Source organism: Ovis aries, chromosome 1 (assembly GCF_016772045.2).
Source record: "Ovis aries strain OAR_USU_Benz2616 breed Rambouillet chromosome 1, ARS-UI_Ramb_v3.0, whole genome shotgun sequence".
Taxonomy (NCBI): Eukaryota; Metazoa; Chordata; class Mammalia; order Artiodactyla; family Bovidae; genus Ovis; species Ovis aries.
In genome coordinates this window covers 271,275,790-271,293,492 of record NC_056054.1, presented here as the reverse complement: position 1 = coordinate 271,293,492, position 17,703 = coordinate 271,275,790, and the positions used below count along the sequence as shown (strand labels likewise).

The window sequence follows — 17,703 nt, the reverse complement described above, 5'->3', positions numbered from 1 at the left end:
ATTCTGTTCTAGGAAAAGTTTTGACAGAATGGCTTTCTGCGTGCCAGCCCCATGTTATGTTAGAAATAACGGTGTTTACTTCCATTCTCTACTTTTTCCATAAACTTTTCGATGTTCATTTCCTAAATCTGACTTTTATTATTCGACTTGACCTAGCCAACATAAATGGTACTGTCATTATTGCCAGCCACATAATGGCGCTTTCTGTCTCACAAAAGAGGAAAATTAAGTATTCCCAGCCCCAAAACACAAAGTTGACCTGGCTGCTCTTCTAAGGAAGTCAGAAATGAAGGAAACCAACTTGAACTCTGCCCCCTGGGAATTCTTTGCATTCCCGAAAGGACTTGGATCAGCCTCTAGATCTGCCTGGTCATCACCAAGGATCATCATCTTAGGGGTTCCTTAGATGTGGAGCTTGGGCTGAGCACACTTGGGCAAGCGATCCACGAAGGGTACATGCTCGAGGGAGAGGATGCCGGAGACGGCAGGGGAGAGATTAAGGAAGCTTGTGGTCTTAGCTGGGCTTCCCAGGTGGCACTAGTGGTAAACAGCCCACCTGCCAAAGGAGGAGACATAAGAGACGTAGGTTTGATCCCTGGGTCGGGAAGATCCCCTGGAGGAGAGCATGGCAACCCACTCCAGTATTCTCGCCTGGAGAATCCCCTGGACAGAGGAGCCTGGCGGGCTGCAGTCCATGGGGTCACAGAGAGTCAGACAGGACTGAGCCACTGAGTGTGCATGCATGTGACCTTAGCTGGAAGCTTGCTTCAGTCTGACCCCATCCATGCTAAGTCCCGGGCGTGACCAGCATCACAGATTTGGTCCCCCTTTGAGGCCAGGGGCCTTACCTCTGGATTTCTTTGTCAGTCCATCAGGTTGTGGGTTACCTGGGGTGGAGGAAGGGGTTTGAGGCAGCTCCAGTTCGGCCAAGGGCAGTTCTCTGGAGAAAGGGGGCTGGTGCTGGGGGACCAGAGCAGCCAAAGCCCCCAGGCCAGAGGGATGGGCGCACAGCCTGCTAAAGGAACTCTGCGTGGGGTTTTCCAGGTGGCGCTAGTGGTAAAGAATCCACCTGCCAGTGCTGGAGACACAAGGGATGCTGGTTCGATCCCTGGGCCGGGAAGATCCCCTCGAGAAGGAATGACTACCCACTGCAGTATTCTTGGGCTTTCCTGGTGGCTCAGACGCTCTAAAGAATCTGCCTGCAATGTGGGAGACCTAGGTTCAGAACTCTGGGTTGGGAAGATGCCCTGGAGGAGGAGGGCATGGCAACCCCACTCCAGTATTCTTGCCTGGAGAACCCCATGGACAGAGGGGCCCCGGCGGGCTGCAGTCCCTGGGGCTGCAAAGAGTGGGGCACGGCGTTGCACACCAGTGTTCTCACAGATGTTCCGTTTCCTTTCCCCACCTCCTCAGGGAGCGGGCAGATCCAGCTTTGGCAGTTCCTGCTGGAGCTTCTGTCTGACAGCTCGAATTCCAACTGCATCACCTGGGAGGGCACCAACGGGGAGTTCAAGATGACCGACCCGGACGAGGTGGCGCGGCGCTGGGGGGAGCGGAAGAGCAAGCCCAACATGAACTATGACAAGCTCAGCCGGGCCCTCCGCTACTACTATGACAAGAACATCATGACCAAAGTCCACGGGAAGCGCTACGCGTACAAGTTCGACTTCCACGGGATCGCCCAGGCCCTGCAGCCCCACCCCCCGGAGTCCTCTCTGTACAAGTACCCCTCGGACCTCCCCTACATGGGCTCCTATCACGCCCACCCGCAGAAGATGAACTTTGTGGCCCCCCACCCTCCGGCCCTCCCCGTGACGTCATCCAGCTTTTTCGCTGCCCCGAACCCGTACTGGAATTCACCCACAGGGGGGATCTACCCCAGCGCTAGGCTCCCAACCAGCCATATGCCTTCGCATCTGGGCACTTACTACTAAAGCCCCCGGGAGAGGCCTTTCCCAGCACCTGTGTAGACACCCATCCATTGCTACAAACTCTTATCCGAGACCACGAATCAGAAGTGCCTCAAGGGAAATGCGAAAGCTCGACTGGGGCAGGGGGAGAGACCCAGAGACTCTGAGTGGGAGGGACTTACTAAACCATGACTACAGAGATAAAGAGGATGCTACCGGTGTACGCGGACAGGTAATCTGTGGACCGACCTTGTAAAAGACGTTGCGTGACGTCATAAGGACAAAGTGCCAAAGAAAACGTTCTGAAGACGTGTATAAACCTTTAGAGTAGTCTTTGGGAATCCTGCTAGTGCATTAAGTGGGGATTAAACTCAAGCAATAGATACCACACAGTCTGGACCTAACATGCCATTTCTAACGTCATTGGAAGGAAGACTACCTGTATTTAAAAAGAGAAACATATCAAACGCAGAAAAGAGAGGAGAGGGAGACTGTGGTGGCCCATCGATAGACACCATTAACGGAACTCATCGGCATCTGTCTTGGGTGAAACCAGATTCTTGCCATTGGATGTGAAGAACAACCCGAGGCTTCCAACTCCTTGACGCTAAGACGGGAACTCTGTGTCACAGGGCGGGACTGAGCAGGTGTGTGCAGAGAGGGCACGTGGGTGTAGATGGAGGAGGTGGGAGAGAAAGAAACAGGGGAAGGAGGAGGGAAGGACTGGGAAGGGAGCTTCTCGAGCCGTGAAGACTGGACTTGGGATGGTGTCGGTTCTTCAGAGAGCTGAGTCGTGGGGATGTCAGGCTTCGTGCGGTCAGTGTTGTACCAAATCCAGTGTTAGGAGGACGGACACAGCGTGATGGGGGTGGGGCACGGGCAGTTGGAGAACGCAGAAACAAAGTCATGCATCTCTTTTTGTCTTGTTTTGTTTGTTTGTTTATCAAAAGAAAAACCGTAACTGGAATTGTCTGATATTTAAAAAGAAACATTCAGGACCTCATCCTTAGGTGGGGGGCTCTGCTCTCCACGGGGTCAGGTAAGCACTAGCCTTCTTGGCTACCCCAGTCTGAGATCGCCTGGGTGTCGGGGCGAGGCAGCCTCCAGTTTTCCTTTTGAGTCGCGAACGCTGTGCGTTTGTCAGAATGAAGTATGCAAGTCAGTGGTTTGTTTTTTTGTTTTTTCCTTTTTATATAATAATTATATAACTTATGCATTTATACACTACGAGTTGATCTCGGCCAGCCAAAGATTCACGACACAAGAGACAATCAATGATCTAATGTGGCCTTGAACTTTAACTCTGTATGCTTAATGTTTACAATATGAAGTTACTAGTTCTTAGAATGCAGAATGTATGTAATAAAAAATAAGCTTGGCCTAGCATGGCAAATCAGATTTACACAGGAGTCTGCCTTTGCACTTTTTTATTTTAAAGTGATTCAGATTGTTTAATAGAAACTTGTGCTGCGTGGGGGTGGGTTTGGTGTTAGAGGTTTCCTTTGTCCGGGAACTCGTGCGAGGGAGTGCCAAGGACTGAGCACATTTGGCACCGGAATAGTGTGGGCCTCTCTGGGGCCTTCTTGCCAGCTCACCCCATCTAGGGCAGGAGGACCCCAGGTTTAGCCTGGGAGTCTCCAGACTCAGGCCCAGAGTGGAAAGAGGCCTCTGAAGCTGGGGTGGTCATTGATAGATTCCAGATCCCCATTCAGTCACAAATCACCCTTCTTTCCTGCATTAAAGCGTCTATTGCATGGTGAACACACGCTTGTTCCCAGCGCAAACTGTGTTATTGTTGGTAAATAAAGCATCACAGACAGCGGCAGTGTCTCCCTTGAACGAGACCAGGGACGGCTTCTAAATTCACCATCTGGCTTCTCCGTCAGAGGCTCTCATCAGGTAGGCTGTGGCCTTGACCTTCCCTCACCAGGATAATCTGGGTACCCTGTCTGGGATTTTTACCAGTCCTGAGCCTGACGTGTGATCAGATACTGTTTATGTCTCTGATCTGAAGTCCATCACCCTTGACGTCTTTTCTCTTCTGAGGATGGAGCCTCAGCCAGGGTGAAGGTGGTTAGGTGAAGCCTTAGCCAAGGTGAAGGAGAGCCGGGATGCAGGGCTATGTGAGAGGGAGCAAGCCTCAGCAACTCCCCATCGACTGTGAGTACAACTGACAGAAACTCAGTCGGTTTCTGAATTGGCCCATCTCCGAGCTGTCTGGGGGCTTATTTTGCACTCTGTAATCCTTTTGCGATGATTAAATGACGTTGCCAAACCTCTGTGCCCTGAATATTTTGGCAGTGGTCTCTAACGCTGGTGGGATCCGATTACCAAAGCTGCAGACACTCGGCATTACTCGAATTAAAAGAAATCCAACTATCCATCAATTACAGCAGCTTAGGAAAGGCCTGCAAAGTGCCTGCGTCTCCTTGGGGAAGATAAATAAGTAAAAGCATAAAAGCTGGCAGCCGGGGGTGACCCACACTGTTTTAATGGAAAAGATCACTCATTTTTATTTTGGAATGCAAAGTCGAAGCACACCTACGTTCTGCATATAAATAGCCATTTACTCCGATAGTCACTCAGTTCCCCTCTTTCCGGATTGTGTCATGAGCAAAATAATAAAAACAAGGCAGGCTTCTCATATTCAATTTTAACAGATGTTCTCAGTTATGGTTCCCCCACCTCCCTCTCCCACTCGCCCATCCAAATTATTAGCAAACTTTATGACCAGCATGAGCAACTGGGATCATTTTAGATAACATGATAATGCTGAGTTCTCCCAAATAATTCCTCAGTGATATCCTAAAATATCATTCACTCTCTGCTCCTATTGAACTGAAATCCAAAGCAGTCTCCAGTTGGTATTCACGATGACATCAAGAGCGTTTTCCCTCTGCTGCCCCCATCTCTCGATTTGCTCTGAGGTACACGCACGGTTCCTGCAGAATTTCCCTTCTGTTGGCAAGAGATGGGACCCTTGCTTCCTGTTTTAAATGTCAGGCTTTTGAGATTTGTGTATGATGGAATCTCTGCGGATTCCCAAATCTCAATCAAGACTTTTTGCTCCCAGTTGGATGTCCTTGCTGTGTGTCAGAAGGGTTCATGATGAAGTGATTTGTCGGGTACAGATAGAGCGCTTTCCTCTCCTTCAGAGCTTCTCAGCACTGCGGCAGCTTCTGCCACCTGGGTCCAAGGGTCTGGAACAGTGTCCCACGGATGGACGATGCTGCAGGGACTAACACCTGGGACGCGGGCGGTGATTGCAGATAGGGAAAGCATGGAGGTCCCCCGGGCCGCTGCATTGACCTTTAACCTGTGTTTAAAGGAAGCAGCGTCATTTTTCCCTGCCTTCCACCATGCCACCCAAATACAGGTTCTGAGGTGACAGAGAGTGAAAAGGGCTTTGAATTACTCACAGGTATATCATATTTCCATTCCTCCTTTTTATCTTAACCTGGGTTTGAAAATATTGCTGAAATCTTTTCATGTCAAATGGGGAAATGGTTGGCTATAGAAATCAAGTATTAAAAATAACTAGAAGGTCTTCATCTTAGCATAGAGCAGCAGTACTCTAAGTGGGGTCCCGGGGGGCTGCAGGAGCCTCACCTGGAACTTGTTTAAAAAAAAAACAAATTTTCAGGTCCCACTTCAGACAAGCTGGATAGGAAACTCTGGTGGTGAGGCTCAGCCATCAGGTCTAACACACCTTACAGGTGATTTGGAAGCATGTTGAAGTTTGGGAGTCACAGAAAAAGATAATCTGTGTCTATGTGTGGGATGGTCACTGTGAAATCTCAATGCCATAAATGGTTTTTTGTTTTTTTCTCCCCCCCCGTGGCCACATGAAAAGCAGCCATCAGGGAAACCAGTTAACTCTGGAAGTGTTATCCAGAGTTATGCTCCCTCTGAACAATTCTCCTCCCTACTGCTAACTCATCCATGTGTATTAGTTATCTCCTGCTGAGTAACAAATTACCACAAACTCAGCAGTTGGAATACACATCAAAAATCTTCACAGTTTCTATGGGTCAGGCATGCATAGCCTAGCTGGGTCTTCCACTCAGGGTCTCAACAGGTTGAAATCAAGGAGTCAGCCAGGACTGTGATCTTCTCTGGGGATGGGGTCCTTTTCCAAGCTCACTGATTGCTAGCAGAATTTGGTTCCTTGCGGTTGTAAGACTGAAGTCCCGTTTCCTTACTGGCCATCACCAGGGACCACACTGAAGTTTTAGAGACCACTTGAGGTTCTTGCCACATGGCCCTCTCTTCAAGGCAGTTGCTTCTTCAAGGCCAGCAGGGAACCTCTCTCATTTCAAAGCTCTCTGTCTTTTAAGTGCTCATCTTGACTAGATCAGGCCCACCCAGGAGAATCTCCTTTTTCATTAACTTGAAGTCTACTGATTAGGGGGTCTTAGTTATATGTGCAAAACTCCTTTTGCCACAGATGTAACCTAATCAAGGGAGTGATAACTGATCATGTTCACAGGTCCTGTTCACAGTAGAGTGGATTCTACAAGGCAAGTATACCAGGAGTTGGGAATCTTAGGAGCTGTCTTAGAATTCTGCTTAAAACCATAGATATTCTGCCTATCTTCTAGCATTTTCTAAAATTCTTTGGCCAATCACACCTCTCAAAAGCACACATTGCTCACAAGGCCAGCCCTCTCTCAGCAGCACTGCGTGCCTGAAGCCACGGGCACTGTGGTAGCTTCTCCCACTGGCAATACAGACTTCTTGGAATAAGTCTGTAGATCTTAATCTGGCCAGTCTGAAAACACTTATGTTGCAAATGTAGGGGCATATGCTCACTTTTTCAGAGTATTTACATATTCTTTTGATTCTATTGAAAAAGCAGCCCAATACCATCCTGTATGGAAATCACTGTGCAAACTGCTAACTTATAATTTTTATCTCAGTTTTATAAAATGAAATGGCTTCATCTGTTTTCTTATAAAAGATTTTAACAAATATTATGTTTTTTAAAGCAGGTCCTAATATTAATTGATGATCATTTGTGTCAGATCTTGTTGAATTAAAAGACTTACATGCAGGAAGCATGTTAAATGTAAGAACTTTATGGGAAAAAAAGGAGTTTTTCATGACTCATGGATAGATACACATAGCATGTTGCCTGAAGAAAACACTACAAAAATGGTAGCTAGGATTTCATTAGGAGAGGACTTCATAAAATGGCTTTGAGGTTTATACAAGGTCATGACTGGTTGAGCACAAAGAGTACTGATTAAAAGATCAATACCCATCTGGAGGATAGGTCGTGGGGACAGGCTCCAGGCCTCTGCCCTTGACCTTATTCATACCTTACTAAGGTGAAGATACAGGAGATACACCAAGGGCAACTCCAAATGCCATGGGCCCAAAGGAAAATAGGTCGCATGACAATTTCAGGATCCAAAGAGCTGACTGAAGGGATTGGCCAAGTTTAACAGACTTCATGTGCGTGTATGCTCAGTCATGTCCAACTCTTAGTGACCCCATAAACTGTGGCCCACCAGGCTCCTCTGTCCATGGGATTTTCCAGGCAAGAGTACTGGAGCAGGTTGCCATTTCCTCCTCCAGGGGATCTTCCTGACCCAGGGATTAAGCCTACACCTCCTGCATTGGCAGGCAGATTCTTTACCATTGGGCCACCACGGAAGCCCTTAATAGACTTACTGGAGCTTAATGATATTAGGTGGAGAAGGAAATGGCAACCCATTCCAGTATTCTTGCCGGGAAAATCCCACTGACGGAGGAACCTGGTAGGCTACAGTCCATGGGGTCACAAAGAGTCGGACACGACTGAGCAGCTTACCTTACCTAATGATATCAGGAGCTGCATCATTCAAAACACCTGAGTGTTGGACTGAACAAAAGCGCATGTGAAAAACGTTTAGGTTTTGAAGATGATGACAATGATGTGTGGAATATACAATATTTAATGAGTTAAGCGGCAGGGGCAAACACTGCACTGAGCACTTTAAAATCATTGTCTCATTACCCCTTCCAGTTGTCCTCATGATAACAATTAAAAATAAAAAATCCTGATACTTAGATGAAGCAATTTATCCAGCTTACCCAAGGTAAGAGCGTGAGCTGATGCTTATCCCAGCAATGACTCCAAAAACCTCTATTAATGATAAGATATATTGTCCATATTGATGGGACATGGGAAAGACACTTGACTATCCAAACGTAAGTTGCTTTTTTCAGAAAGATTGTGACAGGTAACTTATTTATACTGTTCTGAACTGATTTCAACATCAATTCTGGATATAATCTTGCAGAGGTACATAGGCCAGCTAGAGCTAGCCTAATGGAGGTGAGGGGAATGAGGGAACCCAAGATTATGGCATGGAAGAATAGCTGAAGGGCTATTGCCCAGTGTTTCTGCTGGAAGTAGGATCTCATTCACTCTCAACCCACAATCCAGCATGGTGAATGCAGCACTCAGCCCTCAGGAAGTGCCCTCAGCTGTGAGGATGAATGTGTGCCTGCACATTAAGTCGCTTCTGTCCTGTCCGACTCTTTCGGACCCCATGGACTGTAGCCCGCCAGGCTCCTCTGTCCATGGAATTCTCTCATCAGGAATACTGCAGTGGGCTGCCATTTCCTTCACGCGATCTTCCCAACCTGGAATCGAACCCATGTTCCCTGGGGCTCCTGAATTGGCAAGCAGATTCCTTACCCCTGAGCCACCGAGGAAACCTGTGAGTATGAATGAACATCCAAAAAGACAACTGTTTGGACTACAGGTGGACTCAGTATGGATGCCCATTGGCCAGACTCGGTGAAGAACTCTTCAGCAGAGGCACTCTGTACGGAATGGCCAATCCTTTGCTGAGCAGTTGCTGGATGATGGGTGCTCAGGTATAGACCACGTGATTATTCACCAGATATTTAGCAGCAGTCAGTAGGTGGACTGCTTAGCTATGTAGGTCTTTTTCCAGTTCTTTGCAGTCTAGGTTTTGCAAAATGATGAAATGTCGTACAGATGTACCTAGAAGATCAGGCAAAAGGATCCGAAATGCACAGATGGCTTGAAAGCTTCACTTTTGATCAGTATCACTCAGTCCCAAGGGTAGGAGCTCATTTTGGGGTTAAATATGTAGATGCTAGAATCCCCCCAAATTTGCTTGTCCTGTGTCTTTGATATCCAGATTGATTTGAGCCCACTTGGCTTGGAGGTTAAAATGCATCATGTCTGTTCCACATTGCTGGGTTCTGGGGACTGGGAAGAGGCAGCTGGCTTGGGGGGACCACTGAAGGTCCCTCCACATTTTCTCACTTGAGAGGAAGACCACCCCACTGCAACACTGTTCCATAAAGGCATGCATCGTGGAGGTTGTTGGTCACAGCCTGCTCAACATTAGTCACGGCTCAGCTGAAAGAGTATAGGGAAGCCCCAGTGAGCCTCACCCCTACCCAGCTCCAGACTAAAACCATTTCCACCTCCCAGCAGGCATCAGAGGCTGGGAGAAGGCTGGCTTTCCACTTCAGATGCTAAGGAGGGATGGGAGCAGAGGTTAAACACGAAAGAAAGGTACGAGATTGAGGGCATGAGGAAAAGGGGGCAGCAGAGGATGAGATGGTTGGATGGCATCATTGACTCAATGGATGTGAGTTTGAGCAAGCTCCGGGAGATGGTGAAGGACGGAAGCCTGGCGTGCTGCAGCCCATGGGGTCGCAGAATCAGACTCAACTGAACAACAACCACAGTGTAAGAAAGAGTTTGGGCTGGAAGTTATGAAGCCATTTGGTAAGGTCTTTTGGTTAGAAGGTCAGGATATTCCAACAAGTTGGCAGAAAGTGAGCAGAGAACAAAGCAACCTGCCTTCTTCACAAAAAGTGATACTCAGGGAAAGAACCATCTGAATCATTTTCCAGCAAGGTAAGCCCCACCTCTTCTTGTGGGAGAGACTGGAAGGGGTGGGGAGAGAGAAAGACTAACTTTTGGGAAGGCCCTCACATGGAAACGTGTAGTGGGGAATAATGGTTCCTCCCTAACAATGGGACTTGTCTCAAATTGGTCAATATGATGATTCTCCTTACAAGAAATCCTTGTTCTCATCATATTTCTTAACCTGAGATTTTGCATCCAACTATGTTCCTTCTATTCACAATTTTATAGCATATTTTGGAGTGGGATTATGCAAAGGTCATTGGGTTTCAAACCCACACTGTCTGGTCCATGCTCAGTATAGCAGCCTTATTCCAATTAAGAAGGAAACACTAACAGACATTCTGTATCATTCACTCAATGAAGACTGGACGCTTGTTAAGGTCATTTCATCCAAGTTCATGTTGCTGTTTAAGTGGCAGGGACAGGATTTGAATCAGAGTCGAATTCCAAAGTTTCTATGTCTAGCCACTATGCTGTTCTACCTCTTGGAGAAAGCTGAATTAAGAGTAAGACCATAGAATGCGTAAGTAAATTATTACTCATATGATGGCAGGAATATGGGTGAGGCAGGAAGAAACTAGTAGGAGGGGAAGATAGTTGGAAAAACGCTGAACTGTATGTTAGCATGCGACACCCAGTTCTGTGTGTAGTGGGGTGGTCAGCAAGAGACTGGACTACAGTGATTACTGGAGGCAAAGATGTATGAGTCATTTGTTTAAAAATCTTCATTTATAGGCCAGTTAGGCAAATCTCAGCACATTTAAAGGATTATAATGACACAGTCTGTTCTCTGACCCAATGCAATGCTAGAACTCAAAAGCAAAGCAAAAAAAATTGTATTCAAGAAACATACTAGCATTTTCAAATAAAGAAATTATGATTGAAACTACAACATGTCTGTAAGGAGATCAAACCAGTCCGTCCTAAAGGAAATCAGTCAGTCCTGAATATTCATTGGAAGGACTGATGCTGAAGCTGAAATTCCAATCCTTTGGCCACCTGATGTGAAGAACTGACTCATTGGAAAAGACCCTGATGCTGGGAAAGATTAAAGGCAGGAGGAGAAGGGGATGACAGAGGGTGAGATGGTTGGATGGTATCACCAACTTGATGGACGTGAGTTTGAACAAGCTCCAGGAGTTGGTGATGGACAGGGAAGCCTGGCATGCTGCAGTCCATGGGCTTGCAAAAAGTTGGACACAATTGAGTGACTAAATGAACTGACTGACAACATATTTATGACTTAGCAAAATAAGGAGCCTGGCAAGCTACAGTCCAAAGGGTTGCAAAGAGTCAGACAAGACTGAGCGACTGATCACACACACACAGGAAATAATAATACATACCAATATTTGTGACATGTAGTTAGAACAGAGAGCAAAGTTTATCGTCTTAAATGTTTATATTGAAATAGAAAAATGAATAGAAGTTAGTGAAGTAAGTGTTATTTTTAAAAAATTGTACAAGAACAGCAAAACAAAGATGCAAAGGTGAAAGTGAGACATTATAAACATGAAAGCAGAAATTAGTGAGTTGAAAAGTAGATTTAAAATATAAAGAATTAACAATAGAAGTTGGTTCTTTGAAAAGATGAATAAGATTGACAAATTTCTAGTAAAATTGGTAATAAGGAGAGAGGAGCCACAAAAATAATATTAAGAATGAAAACAGGGATAAATATGGTTGTAGAGAATTTTGTTTTAATTAGAAGGTGTTGCAAACCAATTTATGCTGATTCATTTGAAAATTAGATTAAGTTGACAAATACTTGTGCAATATAAAACTGATCACATATGACTCAAGAAGAAATAGAAAGCTCAAATAGCCTACAATCATTAAAGAAATTGAATAAGTAGTAAAATAAAATCTTCCCACAAAGTCAGATGGCTTCCTCTATAAGTCAGAAGGCTTCGTTAGTGAAAGTGAGAGTCACTCAGTGCTGTCTGACTCTGTGACCCCAGGGACTATACAGTCCATGGAATTCTCCAGACCAGAATCCTGGAGCGGGTAGCCTTTCCCTTCTCCAGGGGCTCTTCCCAACCCAGGGATCGAACCCAGGTCTCTCGCATTGCAGGCAGATTCTTTACCAGGTGAGCCACAAGGGAAGCCCAACCAACTTCATCGGTGAGGTCAACCAGATATTCAAGATACGAACAGTCCCACAGTTACCCAAAGTACTGTGGAGAATGGGCTTCCCAGGTGGCGCAAGTGGTAAAGAACCCACCTGCCAACGCAGGAGACATAGAGACGTGGGCTGGATTGCTGGGTCGGGAAGATACCCTGGAGGAGGGAGTGACAACCCACTTCAGTATTCTTGCCTGGGGAATCCCACGGTCAGAAGAGCCTGGCAGACTACAGTCCATGGGTTCGCAAAGAGCTGGACACAACTGAGGCAACTTAGCACTCACACAAGCACTGTGGAGAATATGAAAAGAAGAAACGGTCCCCAGTACAATCTGTAATGGTAACATAACAAATTGCACGAAATAGCAAAAGCTAACAAAGGTAGTGCCAAAAGGACAATTACGCTTATGAATGTGAGATGCAAATGTATTAAACAAGATATTAGCTAACAGAATTTAGCCATGTACAAGAAAGCACTTATGTTATAACCAGGTTGGACTTATCAAAATAATGCAAAGTTGGATTAATATTAGAAAATCAATTAGTGTAACTCCCACATGATAATACTATAGAAGCAAAACATGATCATCTGATAGACACAAAATTTATTTAATATAAAATAGGTATAGATTATTAAGTATTAGCAAATTAAGAATAGAAAGCATATCTATTAAAGACTATCTGTAAAAACATACAGCAAATGTCAGACTGAAAGGTTTAAAGTTGAAAGCCTTTTCTTGATGTCAAAAATAACATAAAGATGCCTACAATTACCATTTGTATTCAACATAATTTTGGGTCCTCACCAGAACACTAAGGCAAGAAAAAAAAATAAAAGTTATAATATTGGAAAGAAAAAAACCAAGTATTTCATTCGTCACAAAAAATATGGCTGTTTATGTAGAAAACCCAAATTAATTCTAAAGGTTAATTGTTTGACTTTATGAAAGTCTTAGCAAAAGTGTTGAAATAAAAGTCCATGGCATTCTACATACTAACAATTATCCTTAGAAAAATAAACCTTAAAATATTATTTACAATAACATGAACTATGTAGTATCTTAAGAATAAATCTACTAAAGATATGCAAAATCTCTATAAGAAAGTAATAATGCTTCATTCAGCTCAGTTCAGTCACTCAGTCATGTCCAACTCTTTGCGACCAATGCTTCCTTGAGAGATATCAAAGACCTAAATAAATAAAAAGATGAATCATATTCATGGAGTTGATTCAGTATTATAAAGATGACTGTAATTTGCAAAATTACAAATTGTAATTTGCAAAATCTGGAAATTCACTGCACTCCCTATCAAAAACTCCCAAGTTTTTTTCCTTTTAATTGTACAAGCTGATTTTAGAATTTATGTAGGAGGCCTGATTAACCAAGATACTCTTAGAAAAACAGTCCAGTTTTGTGGTTTTCATCCTTCCAAATACTAAATCTTATGAAGTATAGTAATTAAAAACCACAGTGTGAGATGGCTCAATAGAAGTCCATGAACAAATTCAACATATATGAATATCTGATATAATCATAAGTGATACTGAAGATCAGTGCAGAAAGAATAGACTTTTTAATAAATGAAGCTAAAACAATTAGAAATCTATATTTGGAAAAATCTGATACAGTGTTATATAATATCACACAAAAATCAGTGAAATATGGTTAAAGACTAAGATTTAAAATCCAAAAGTATAAAGATTTTCAGAGATCCTCCAGAAAAATATCTTCATGGTCTTGAGGTACAAAACAATTTTTAAATGCAACAGCAACAACAACAACAAAAACTACAAGAGCTAAAGAAATATTGATCAAGTTTGTCGTATTAAGAACTTTTCGTAAGAGACATCATTAAAGAAAGTGAAAAGACAAACTACACTCTGGAGGAAGACATCTGTAAGCCACATCACCTGCAAATTATTAGTATCTAGACTGTATAACAATTGTAAATCAATAAGAAAAAAGCTATAGAATAGGCTTCCCTGGTGGCTCAGACAGTAAAAGCAATAGAGATTGAAGAGCTCACTTCTTAAGAGTGGAAATTTGATGAACAATAAATGTATGGCCAGTGATCAAGCGCATGGTAATCAAGGACATGCAAATTAAAACCAAAATGATACCCATCTTATACCCACCATATTGGCCAACATTAAAAAGTCCAATCAAGAACATGATGGTTGTGACGTAAAACAAAGGGAGCTCTCATGCACTATTGGTAGGAGCAGAGATTGGTACAATTTCATTGGAAGACAGTTTGGCATTCTTTGGCATTCACGGTAGAACAGATAAAGTGTATACCCAAAACCCTGCTAGGGAAATTCCAAAGGAAACCGGGAGCCCTCCACAAGTCCCCTGGGATACGTGAACCACAGTGTCCCTACAAATATGCTTGTAATAATAACCACTGGAAACAACCCAGGAATCCATCCACGTTAGAGCAGATAAGCCAATTTTAGTACATCCGCATCATGGAAATACAGGCAACCATGAATGAAACTCATAAATTTAATATTGAGCCAAAGAAATAAATATCAGGGACACATATACAATGTGGTTTCATTTATTTAGATTTCAAAAGCAGGCAAGGACAAACAATATATTGTTCAGAGGTCATGCAAAAGTCTTCCAAAGTAGGGACAAAAGCAAGGGGCTGATTATTTCAGAGCCAAGAGAGTGATTACCTCTCCATGGGGAGAAGAGAGATGGGGCCAAGGAGGGGTGCTCAGGTGTTTTAAGGACGCGCTCTTTTTTTCCGTCGTGGGAGCTATTTCTTTTCCTGCTCTGTGGGTTCATGTCAGACACTCTTCTGTACTATGGTGCGCCTTCCAATGCAAATGTCTTTTAAGGGCTACGGATAAACACATAGGAAGCCACGGCTCCCGCCCGCCAGCAGCATTGCAAAACGCGCTGCCCTCCGACGGCTCCCTGTAGAGGATGCCTTGTTTCCTCTGGCCGGGGGGGCTGAAGGTTCACTTTCGGTACAGCGGGCTTCGGTATTCCCCAGGTTTGACTTCCTCTGCCAAAGGCTCTCTGTTGGTTCGTTATTGTTGAACGTCTCTGCATCCTTCTGCCTGCCACTCACACGAGTCTCCTGTGGGCCCTCTCCTTTCAAGAAATAGCATTTAATTCCCCACCCTCTGAGTGTAGGCTGAACTCAGTGAATCAATAGAAAGTTGTAGAGGTGACAGTATGTGATTAGGTGGTAAAAGGCCTGGTGACCTTCTCCTTGTCTTCTCCCTGGAATAACTCAATCCAGGGAAAGCCAACTGTGTGCCAGGAAGACACTCAGATGACCCAATGGTAGGGCCGTGGGGTGAGGAATTGAGGATTCCCACCCATAGCCAATCCTCCAGCCTCAAACAAGCCATTGGATGAGCTCATTCCCGGTCAACATTTTACCTCAAATCTCACTAGAGACCCTGTCTCAGAACCACCCATTAAGCCCCTTCTGAATTTCTGACCCCCAGAAACTGTGCAGTAAAAGATGTGTGTTGTTCTAAGCCACGGTGTTTCAGGGAAATTGATTATACTGCAATGGATAATGAATACAACTTGTGGCTCAGATGGTAAAGAGCCTGCCTGCAATGCAGGAGACCTGGATTCAATCTCTGTGTCAGGAAGATCCCCTGGAGAAGGCATGGCAACCCACTCCAGTATTCTTGCTTGGAGAATCCCATGGACAGAGGATCCTGGTGGGCTACAGTCCATGGGGTCACAAAGAGTCAGACACGACTGAGCGACTAACACTTTGACTTTCTCAACATTGCTGCCTATGGATTCCGTCTGACCTACCATATCGCCTTAGACTGTGAGAATGGCTGAGCTGATTTAGTCCAAGCTGACCTCAGATCTAGTGACCCCTCTGCTTCTAAAATATCTTTGGCTGATTCTTCTGTCATTATGTTGACAAATTATGGGTCCCCTCATAGGCTTTCCGGATTAAATAATGTCACTTAAAGAAATACTTTCCCCACAGATATAAAAGGGATATTTATTGTTGTTCAGTCGCTCAGTCATGTCCGACTCTTTGTGACCCCATGGACGGCAGCACGCCAGGCTCCCCTGTCCTTCACTATCTCCCTGAGTTTGCTCAAACTTCTGTCCATTGAGTTGGTGATGCCATCCAACCACCTCATCCTTTGTCGCCCCTTTCTCTTTATCCTTCTTTTGTATGGCCCAACTCTCCCATCCATGCATTACTACTGGAAAAACCATAGCTTAGCACCTAGAAACTTAAAAGTCTGAGTTTTGCAGGTTGTAGTTGAAATAGTGTGGGTTTCCAGCTCCCTGGGCATACAATGAGTCCTACCGTTTTCTGGCTGTTTGAACTTGGTTATAGAATTTAGTGTCTCAGAAGTTGTCTTTCCTTCTCTGTTGGTTAAACAAAAGTCATGTATAATTAAGGTTGACTATAGGAGAAGAAAAACAATGGTTTAACCAAAGGAGAAGTCTGTGTCTCTTCCATGTCAAACTCCAAAGGTGGGAAGATAGTCTGGGGCTGGTGCGGCACCCATGGTATCAGGAAATTCAGCATCCTTGTCTCATGTTGTTCCACTGTGTGTGTTTATTCTGGGCCAAGGGAGATGCTCTAACTCCAGAATGTTCATTGAAAAGCAACATTGGATTTGGGCTATGAATTAGTCAGGATTCTGCCAGAAAACAGAATTAGAATGTACTAATGGCCCTTGAGCCAAAGCAAGTCACACGATCAAGTGCAGTGTCAACAGGGTGTGGGAGTTTACTCTGCAAGGGGGAAGCAGGTAAGGCCAGAAAGGAAACTCCCAGGACAGTAAAGGGACAGTAACACAATCTGCCATCTCTCCAAACCCATCTCCCTATTTCTAGTCTCCCCAGTTCAGTTCAGTTCAGACACTCAGTCTTGTCCGACTCTTTGCGACCCTATGAAATGCAGCACACCAGGCCTCCCTGTCCATCACCAGCTCCCAGAGTCCACCCAAACTCATGTCCATCGAGTTGGTGATGCTATCCAGCCATCTCATCCTCTGTCGTTCCCTTTTCCTCCTGCCCCCAATCCCTCCCAGCATCAGAGTCTTTTCCAACAAGTCAGCTCTTCTCATGAGTTGGCCAAAGTATTGGAGCTTCAGCTTTAGCATCATTCCTTCCAAAGAACACCCGGACTGATCTCCTTTAGGATGGACTGGTTGGATCTCCTTGCAGTCCAAGGGACTCTCAAAAGTCTTCTCCAACACCACAGTTCAAAAGCATCAATTCTTCGGCGCTCAGCCTTCTTCACAGTCCAACTCTCACATCCATACATGACTACTGGAAAACGATAGCCTTGACTAGATGGACCTTTGTTGGCAAAGTAATGTCTCTGCTTTTGAATATGCTATCTAGGTTGGTCATAACTTTCCTGCCAAGGAGTAAGCTTCTTTTAATTTCATGGCTGCAGTCACCATCTGCAGTGATTTTGGAGCCCAAGAAAATAAAGTCTGACACTGTTTCCACTGTTTCCCCATCTATTTCCCATGAAGTGATGGGACCAGATGCCATGATCTTCATTTTCTGAATGTTGAGCTTTAACCCAACTTTTTCACTCTCCTCTTTCACTTTCATCAAGAGGCTTTTGAGTTCCTCTTCACTTTCTGCCATAAGGGTGATGTCATGTGCATATCTGAGGTTATTGATATTTCTCCCCGCAATCTTGATTCCAGCTTGTGCTTCTTCCAGCCTCTCTGCAATTCCATTCTTATCTCAGTAGCTAAAAAAGTCCTTTTAAAACCTTCATCCAATCACGTCGCTC

General features: G+C 44.7%; 1 protein-coding gene across 11 annotated transcripts in view; it reads left to right on the top strand.

The window, feature by feature from the left end:
* Positions 1–3,312, top strand: part of ERG (ETS transcription factor ERG) — a 321,571-nt gene extending 318,259 nt beyond the window's left edge. For all 11 annotated transcript variants that reach the window (XM_027961764.3, XM_042238489.2, XM_042238507.1 and 8 more), the window contains one exon: positions 1,414–3,312. In XM_027961764.3, coding sequence (XP_027817565.1) covers positions 1,414–1,934 — 521 coding nt within the window. In that variant the 3' untranslated portion in view covers positions 1,935–3,312. The remainder of the gene's footprint in view (positions 1–1,413) is intronic.
* Positions 3,313–17,703: the final 14,391 nt, after the last annotated feature.